At 31.3% G+C, this 9,923-nt stretch overlaps 1 protein-coding gene across 1 annotated transcript; it reads left to right on the top strand.

Moving 5' to 3' along the window:
- The first annotated feature begins 1,367 nt into the window (after positions 1-1,367).
- On the top strand, positions 1,368-9,140 carry LOC105249198 (Y+L amino acid transporter 2). The gene is made up of 8 exons (XM_011254489.3): positions 1,368-2,182; positions 4,771-4,989; positions 5,222-5,492; positions 5,722-5,845; positions 6,371-6,571; positions 8,116-8,265; positions 8,384-8,561; positions 8,643-9,140. The coding sequence occupies exons 1-8, from the start codon at positions 1,915-1,917 to the stop codon at positions 8,702-8,704; spliced, it is 1,473 nt and encodes a 490-aa protein (XP_011252791.2). The 5' UTR covers positions 1,368-1,914; the 3' UTR covers positions 8,705-9,140.
- Positions 9,141-9,923: the final 783 nt, after the last annotated feature.

The following is a 9,923-nucleotide window of genomic DNA, read 5'->3' as shown; positions in this document are numbered from 1 at the left end:
CGAGAGAACATGATCCTTCGTCCCCGGCGATGCGCGTCGCGTTCTCGCGATCGACACGACGATCGCCGGCGAGATGCTGCGTATCTCGATGAGAAAATCCGCCGACATTTTTTTGCGCGATTCGCGTTCGACGCGAGTCGCCGCGCGACCACTTTTGCTATCGATGATCCGGACGAGACACTCATTTCATACACGTGCGAATAATACCGCGTAGAAAATCCTACGCGAATGTTCGTCATAAAATTTCTCAACGTTTTCAATATGAATTTTACAAGCGAATATAATATAGTGTTACATCTTTGTAAATTTGTAGAGTTGCGAAATAAGCAAAATATGAAATAAGGTTCTTGTAAAGCAAAAACTTGATTACAACATTAATCATCTCGGTAATTTACACGTAAATTAAAATGTTGATTTAGGAAAAGTTTTGAGAGATTCTAATATATATAAAAAAATTTTATACATTTGAGATAATTTTCAATTGCATTGTTGCTTCAAGTTTTTAAATAAACGTTTCAATTTTTTATTCCGAAAATATTGATTGAAGTCGAAATAAACTGGTTTCTTGTGTCCCTTTTTTATATATTAATCACGAACTTCCCTGCAACGTGCTAGAACACTTAGCCACATCGGTGTGACAAACCGACAAGCGTGGACTGTAATAACAAGCCTATCAGTGTTAATATTGTAAAATAGTCGATTAATAATTCTGTGAAGCACGTCGTGCAAATTGCTGCGAAAAGGAAACGAACGAGAATCAATGTACGTATAGTTATCAATATCCGTATATTTTATCAATATTTTAAGTTTGATGGATTGTCACGAGAAAATCTTTCCCGCAATTCTATTCGGTTATCGCTCATATTTTTGTTGCATTTATTTGCATTTCACGTCTCGAAAAATACGTTATCGTTTTCGCAGGTGTGCGATTTCGGCGTTTCTGATGCAACATGGTTGTGGGACCCGTAAGACTTAGGTGGGTGCAATGGCGTAGAAACGAGAGATACGCAGTGATATAATTTGAAAAAAGCTTGTATGTCAAATATATTCAAATTGATAAAAAAATTTACATTTGACATTTTCGAAGAGTGCATCCGTTGAATTTTTATTATTCATTGTCTTTCTCTTAAAATGATGCCATTTAATGTGAATGTTTGCTCAAGAAAGCAAATTGTGAATTCGGAACAAGTTGTTCTCATCTGGTTGTTTAACTTTTTTATATCATTGTTAAAAAAGAAAGAAGAAGCTGACAGAGTGTCGATATAGAAAGAGAACTGAAAAATTGTTAAAATTAAATATTTTTTATTTCCATCGTGCTTTATTCGAATCTCCAAAGACGCGAAGGGGAAGGAGAGGGGGCGAAAAGACTCGACGTAGAGAGTTTGCGCGATTTTGGAGTCGATGCCGGTATTACTCCGATACTATTTCGGAGCGCTCGTGTCCGCGCCACTGGACGCGCGCTACTGCGAGCGTCGCGTCAGTTCGATCGTCGACAGAGGATCGTGTGGAGGGTAGAGGTAGTGGTGAATGCGACGTGTATTCGGCGCAAACGCAAGAGTGTGGAGGAGAGCGCAGTGAAATAGCAAGCGACCGTCCGGCTTCATCGGCAGTGTGAACGTGGACCGGCACATCAGTTTCGCACGTGTGTCAGTTCCGTCAGAAACGTCTCTTTTCTTGCCACGTGGTGACGAAGAGAAGCGCGCGTTCTGTTTTCCCTTTTTTTCCCCGCCGTCTTTCATTTATCGGACTCGGCTTCCTTCCCGCCTGTCCACGTGGTACGGTGATGCTCACGCAGCAAGTCGCCCATTCACGTTACTCCGATATTGCAAATAGCCGCGCGGAAACGCGTGTGACACTCGAGCGCGCCAATTTCGGAGAGCGTAGGTGAAGGCAGACGCGTGCACGTGCGAGAGGATGCCAGACAAGGTAGCGCCGGCGGAGAAGACGGTCCCGCGATCCGTGATCGCGGGGCCGGACAGCGGCAATGAGGGTATTAAGCTGAAGAAGGAATTAGGTTTGTGGGACGGAGTGGCGATCATCGTCGGCATCATCGTCGGCGCCGGTATCTTCGTTTCGCCAAAGGGTGTGCTCCTGAACAGCGGCAGCGTCGGTCAGGCCCTTATAGTCTGGATCTTCTCCGGGATCCTGTCGCTCATCGGAGCTCTATGTTATGCTGAACTTGGTGAGTGAATGACGAAATCCTGTATAACGGTTACTTCCCTCGCTGCGAATTGTCGGGTTCGGCAAGTGATGAAACCAGATATGTCTTGGTGAAAAATTTTTTGAAAGAATCTCTCTTTCTTCTTTTCTGCAAAAGATAAATGTATGTAAAAAATATTCGCACATACAATCTCGTACATGTTTCTGTCGCATAAATGTTTCTTGGCACGTGATTTTTTGCGTGCTTTTCCTATCTCTCTTTTGAACACACTCTTTTGAACTCTTTTGAATCTTTAGTTTTTTTATCTATTTACATACAAAGTATTCCAAATATTAAAAAAAAAAGAAAAAATATATATTTTCTTCTAAAAATTATATATTATACACACACACACACACACATATGTACATATAATTATACTATATTATTATATAAAAAACGTAGTAATTAAAAATATAGTAATTAATAACGCGTATTATGCTATATAACAATAAAATAAAGTTACAAAATTTTTCTAAATTATATACGTTATCAATATAGCACATATATTATCATTATATAATTAATCTATTTGTGAAAATAAATTATATAATTAACGTATTAATGCAAAAAATAATAATATTATCGTGAAATTATTCATAAATTATTCAAACAATTTTTCTAGTTATTTATATATATATATATATATATATATATATATATATATTTTTTTTTTTTATTTCACACATATATTTTAAAAAATAAGAAAACTTTTCAAACAAACCATAATTTTTATATAATACAATATTTCTTTTCGCAATTCTTTTTTGCTTTATATAAAAATATATTGAAAATTATATCTTTAAATTGTAATCTTATAAATGTGTTCATTTGTTTTAAAATTCGAAGTATCTATCTAGGAAAAGCACAAATATCTTTTATTTGTTTATTTTCTCTTTACTGTTTCTTCATTTGCACGTGCGTATTGTTTTAACATAGCAACATGTTGATAAAGTGCAATCTTACATGCTAATAAGTACTTGCACTTTTTTGCGATAACTGGATGACTAATAGTAAAATAAACGGATAATGACCCCGACTAAGAACTAAATGCAAATGATCGATTTCGAATAATTTTTACAAGAAAAGAAAAAATCATAGAGAATTACGTCACCCATGAAATATTGTCCAGATATTTAGTTTAAGACAAGTTTATCAAATTTCAACTCAGAATTTTATGATTGACGAATATAGGAGAAAAGAAAAGAAAAGAAAAAAAAAGAAATTTCTATTTGTCTATTTTTTAAATTTCTGTACGTGCATACATACACACACAGAATATATTTTAAAATATAGATTTTATGTATATATAAATTAAAATAATTTCTGTTTTTTTAACAAAATATTTTCATGACGAAAAGAATTTTTTAATGAAAATTAATATCTTCGTCAAATACAATACTTTATTTCTATTAATAGTTCTGGTCTCTTAGAATTATTATTATAGATTTACAATTTAAAGTTTGATTTCTGCACAAAGGATCATTTATCGAAATTTGCTTGTGTCTGTGAATTTGTAACAAACTCGCCATCACGATTATAACAAGCCATTCACACAGTGGTTCTTCATCTTATAGTATTTTTATCTGTTCATAAAGAAATATTCCGAATTCTAAAATAGATAGAAATTTGTAAAAAGATTATACATAATTTATAAATATAATTAAAAGATATATTCTTTCGTATAAAAGAATGAAAAATTGAGATAGAAAATATTGTAGCATGTAAAATTACAAGTTGTTTGAAAGACGTAATTACCTTGTAATAACAGGAGACGAATGACATCAAATGTATAAATTGTAGTAAGTTCTTCGTGACAAATCTAATCATTAAATTTTCGCTATTATGAATCATATCCATTATCATTATTATCGCATTATCGTTATCGTGTGCCACAGATTCAATTGAAGATATACTCAAGGTTCCCTTAAAATAAAAAAAGAAAATTAAATTGAACATTACAAGATATTTTAAGTCATTCTATAACTATAAAAGCCTATTTCTTTATTTTGAAAAAGATAAGATCGAACAAAGTATTTTTGCAACTTGATTAATTCAAAAAAAAAGTAGAAGGAGAAAAAAGAATAGAAAAGAGGACTGCAGGATATGCAAACTGTGACCTCGCCGAATGACCGAAAAACCGCGATATCGCAAAAACGGCGAGAACCCATTGATAAGATTGTATATAAACATGGGGAACATGATTTACGAGGAAGCAGTATCTATTCGCATAGATGCTGCGCAGAGAGAAATCATGGAACGCGCGTGCAATAATATGATAGGTCATGAGCGCGCGATCCGACCCGGTGGCAATTAAATAGTGTTATATGCGATTATCAATTTTTTTCTTTTTCATTATTCAAGATTAACAATTTATGCGCTTCATAAGAAAGAGGACAGAATGAAATATAAGGGATAGTAAATAAGTATATGATATAAGATGTTATCTTAGAGTTATAGGTATATGTACATTATATTTTCGTTGGACTAACTGTTAAGATTGATCGAAAATATGTGTTGATTTATGGAATTTGATAAACACAGATAATTTCCTTTTTACATTTATATAGGTACGATGATTCCCAGATCTGGTGGTGATTATGCGTATATCAGCGACGCCTTTGGACCTTTGCCAGCGTTCCTTTATCTCTGGGTGGCGTTATTCATCCTGGTGCCAACAGGGAACGCTATCACAGCACTTACATTTGCACAATACATCCTACAACCCGCGTGGCCCGGTTGCGAACCGCCATATGAAGCGGTGCGACTCCTCGCTGCTGTGATCACGTGTAAGATGAATACTTTGTTTTCATTTATTTCTTTCAGTTAAGAGAAATTTTATTTTTAATGGAAAGTAAATGCTAGTAGAGATAATTTAAAAAATATAAAAAAATATAAAAAATATAAACATAATAAACATAATAAGTAAATATAATAATTAAAGTATAGAAAGGAATAATTAAAAAGAAAAATTGTTATCAGTGTAAAGCTTTGAATATGAGTGAGCGAAAAAATTTGCAGGTCTGCTGACCGCCATCAATTGTTACAATGTCAAATGGGCGACCAGAGTGCAAGATTTCTTCACAGCCACCAAAATTTTCGCTTTACTGATCATCATAATAGCGGGTCTGGTGTGGCTCTGTCAAGGCCACACAGAGAACTTTCAACGTCCAATGGCTGGCACCAACACTCAGCCCGGTTATATCGCCCTCGCGATTTATTCCGGACTGTTCTCTTATTCAGGCTGGAATTATCTCAACTTCGTGACGGAAGAGCTTCAAGATCCTTATAAGTAATTGCGAATTCTCCGTTTCATTTCATCATTCTTTTGCATCTCTACTGCAATTTTTGTAATGTACATAAGATAAAACAGGTATTGCTTATTTTTGCAAGAAATGAAATATTGTATTATTAAAATTATATTATTAGAAAAAAATTTATTTATATATTATTTAAAAAATTATATGATAAATTAATATTTTTATATGCCTTTAATTAATATTTTTAATTGATTTTTACAGAAATCTTCCAAAGGCTATTTGTATATCATTGCCGGTAGTAACAGTGATTTACGTTTTCGCAAACATCGCATATTTTGTTGTACTCACACAAGACGAAATACTTGCGTCGAATGCCGTAGCTGTTGTAAGTACGGATTTATACATTAATAATTGGAACAACTGTGAAGTATTGATCATCGCGATCACGTTTCGTTGCCAAGTGATTGCATTAGCGCGAATATTTTAGCGTCATAAAGAAAATAGTGTAGTAAGAAAATAATGCAATTTGCATTACATATATAAAAAGGAATGATATATTGATTTAAATATTAAAAAACAAACTTGTAAAAAGAAAAAGAAATTTAATTCACACAACTAACTTATATTAAATTATTTATAACAATTTATCATATTTTAAGAGATAAAAAAAATTAATATGCAAGCGAATGTGTCTTCCCTAGCGTACTATCATTTTTCATAAAAGAAAGATCAAACATCGTATCTCTGATCAAATTGATAGACTGTTTAATACATCTCGTTACATGCATAAAATGAAATCAATCTAATCTTCGACGCAAAAAAAAAATTACGCAATTTCGATTTCGCTATAATCAAAATGCCACTCCACTTTTGCTAACATAACATTAAATCGCAAAAAATTCCTTTCTAGACCTTCGGCGATAAATTGCTGGGTGTTATGTCATGGATCATACCATTCTTCGTGGCGTGTTCGACTTTCGGAGCATTAAACGGCGCGATATTTGCATCATCCAGGTTGTTCTTTGTCGGCGCCCGAAACGGACATCTCCCCACTGCCATTGCTTTGATTAATGTCCGCAATTTGACGCCGATGCCATCTCTCATCTTCCTCGTAAGTACCGCATCTTCGTTTTTTTGTTAAATTATTTGTTAAAATCAAAATGCAAAAAATGAACAGATGCTGGCCACAAGTTGACAAGGATTTATTAATAATTTAATATCGAGTTTAAATAATTTTTGACGTAGAAAAATCAAATAAAGTGAACGAAACGTCGCAAACAAAACTTGTATGTATGTAATTTTACGCTGATTTTACCGGCTCTCCTTGAAAGTCAAATGGTGAATGTATTTTTCTTCTATTTTCTTCATTTTAACTATTTATTGGTATAATCGAACAACTATCCATTGATATAATCGAACAACAATCTCTAAGCTCGAACTCTATTTCATCAATAATTATCGTCGCATAACATGTTTGCAATGCATTCGTTTAGCGATAACAGGAATGGGATATGTTGAAGATTTATGTGTGACATTGAGACGTGATATATTGACATATCGGGATTGAACCAATATAATCTATCATGGAATTTGCATAAATTTTTATGACACTGTGACATTTGTAAAAAAATAGAATAAGTTTATTAATTGCCCAAATATTTTGATCATGAGAAATTATTTATATATAATTATTTTTTCATACATTATTTTGTATAAATTTTTTTTACCTACAATATGTTCTCTATACTTCAAAACATTTTTCTAAACCCTTTTTAATGAGAGAAATCTAAAGAATCATATGTCTTTAGATAGTTGTGTAACTGAAAGAAAAAAAATAGTAGAGAAAAAAATTATAAGAAGACTAACGCAAGCACTCAAAAAAGTGATCGGTTTATGTATATTTTTAATTGATATCAATGTAATTTTGCGCTTTACATATGATAATTTGGTTCATTCAATTGACGGGGACATAATTAATTGGTATATAAATACCGTGAAATTAAATTAAAACTCTGGTTTAATAAAATAAGTCAGTCGAATTGAGCGACGAAACGACGTGCGTAGTAGTATGTGGTCTGGCATTTTAATCTCTGCAGTTCGTTTGAAAGCGATAAATTGATCTTTTCATGTCGATCTCTTTGATAAGCGGAAGTCTGCTAGCGATTTCCATTCCTTTCTATGAGCAGATTAAAAAGACTGATCTAAAACGCCATTCAAAATCACATCATACCATTAAACATTGTATAATTTTGTTGTTAATTCTCGTTTCTAATAGAGATTAATTAGAAATTAATTAATTAACCACTCATTTAATGTGTTATCTCTTTTAAAACTTTAAATCAATAACTTTTGAGATTGATGAGCGAAAATGATTTAAGATTGAGAATTAAAAAATTATTAAATTATTATTATAACCATGTTAATTCTTTTACTAAGAAAATTTAAAATTAATTGAAAAATAGATGGATGAATAAATGTATGCATAATTTACATACATAATTCAGAATTGATCGCAAAAATTATTTTATATTAATTTTAAATCAACACTTTGTTACGATTCGTGATTGATTCTAAAAACGAATACACTCGCGGAACAATTTTTCTATTTTTACTATTATTAAATTTTAATTCTGATTGTTAAACTATAATTTTTAGTGCCTTATCACCTTAGTCCTCCTCATTATAAAGGATGTCTACGTATTAATAAATTATGTCAGCTTCGTTGAGGCTCTATTTACCACATTTTCCGTGTCTGGTCTATTGTGGCTACGTTACAAAAAGCCTGATCTCCATCGTCCTATAAAGGTACGTATATCTCACTCTTTGTCAGAATTTTTGAAGAAAGTCCAAAATGTATATTTCTTCTATTTTTCTTCTTTTATATAAATAAAATTTTATTTCACATTTTTATATTTTTTCCTAGGTTTCCATAACTTTACCAATCATTTTCTTCATCATTTGCGTATTTCTGGTCATCTTTCCATGCTATGTTTCACCATGGGAGGTAAGCATAGGTATAATTATAATCTTGTCTGGAATCCCCATGTATTGGATCTTCATTGATTGGAAGGCGAAGCCCGCATGGCTCGTAAATGGATCCCGTAAGTTGTACTCAAACTTTGTAAGTTCGTCAAAGACGTTCGCGTTTACGAAATTAATACTGTCATATATATATTTTGCAGATAATTTCAATATGGCGTGTGCCAAGCTGTTCATGTGTGTACAAGAAGATAAAACTGAGTGAAATATGTGAAAGTAGTTGTAATTATTGCCAAAAATTTCAAATTATGGTGCCTAAATTCGAGAATGCGTTTTATGTGAGTATGCGTATTTTTAGATAGATAAATTAATTCGTCCTTTTTTAGATAGATAAATTAAAATTATAATCCTAATCACACACATCAAATGTCAATTACAACATCGAATTTTGTCGAACAGTTGCATAATTTTATAAGTATTAACGACAATACGTGCATGTGAATGACATAACACGATTGTCAATGTAGATCTGTAATTTTTATATATTCTCATAATATGAATTATAATTTTTATATTCGTGATTATTTATGTGATCGCTTTGTATCCGAAACGATTGCTATAATCAATCTTGGCGTCAGGAAAATTCAAGAATCAATTATTAACTATATGTTCAAGAATTTCGATATTATTTTAGTATTTATACATGTTCAAGATAAATATTTTAAATGCGTAAACACGTTGCATATTTTTGTTTACGATTTTGAAACATATAAGTACAAAAATATATAGAAATATATATAAATATGCACAAAAAATAAACAAATTTAAGAAAATAAATATAATTTCGATGAGTTTAATTCTTGTTTTGTAAAATTTTATATTTTATTGTGTCAATTTTTATATTTTATTTATTTGCGGGGGATTATCATTATATGACATTTATCTCGGTTTAATGAAATGAGAGAAATACTTTTTTTTGATCCCCGAATTGTATATATATATATATATAGTGAAAAGTAATATATAAACTTTTTGTGTATACTACATATCTAATTATAATTCCGAATTATAAACATAAGTATATAGTATATAGTTATAACTTATATAGTTATATTAATAACTTATAATTATTAACTATATACATAAGTATATAGTTCCGAAAATAAAAATATGCAAATATGCATATAAAAAAATTTGCTTGATTGTATATATTATACAGCGTTAACATATAATTTTGATAATTATTTATCATTTATTAAAAATTTTTTGTGACTTTATTACACTTACTAAACTTTTAGATCTTTTTCATTATTATGTACACGTATTATATATAGAGAGAAAGAGTATTCGCTCATTTAAATTTTTTCTAATGAAAGTAAATCTAAAGAAAATTGAAAAATGTATTTATCTTTTTTCTTTTTTCGAAAATTATTTTGCGTATGATATTACTTGATTATTCATATTTCGTTAATTTTGATATAAGA

This window comes from Camponotus floridanus, unplaced genomic scaffold (genome assembly GCF_003227725.1).
Source record: "Camponotus floridanus strain SB8 unplaced genomic scaffold, Cflo_v7.5 scaffold408, whole genome shotgun sequence".
NCBI classification, from domain to species: domain Eukaryota; kingdom Metazoa; phylum Arthropoda; class Insecta; order Hymenoptera; family Formicidae; genus Camponotus; species Camponotus floridanus.
Note: the sequence above shows the minus strand (reverse complement) of the source record. Positions and strands in the feature narration are given on the sequence as shown.

Excerpts from the sequence above, each read along its gene's own strand:
- LOC105249198 (XM_011254489.3), top strand. The coding sequence starts at position 1,915 with ATGCCAGACAAGGTAGCGCCGGCGGAGAAGACGGTCCCGCGATCCGTG. Across the intron at positions 2,183-4,770 it reads TCTATGTTATGCTGAACTTG|GTACGATGATTCCCAGATCT; the intron begins GTGAGTGAATGA and ends ACATTTATATAG. Across the intron at positions 5,493-5,721 it reads GAGCTTCAAGATCCTTATAA|AAATCTTCCAAAGGCTATTT; the intron begins GTAATTGCGAAT and ends TGATTTTTACAG.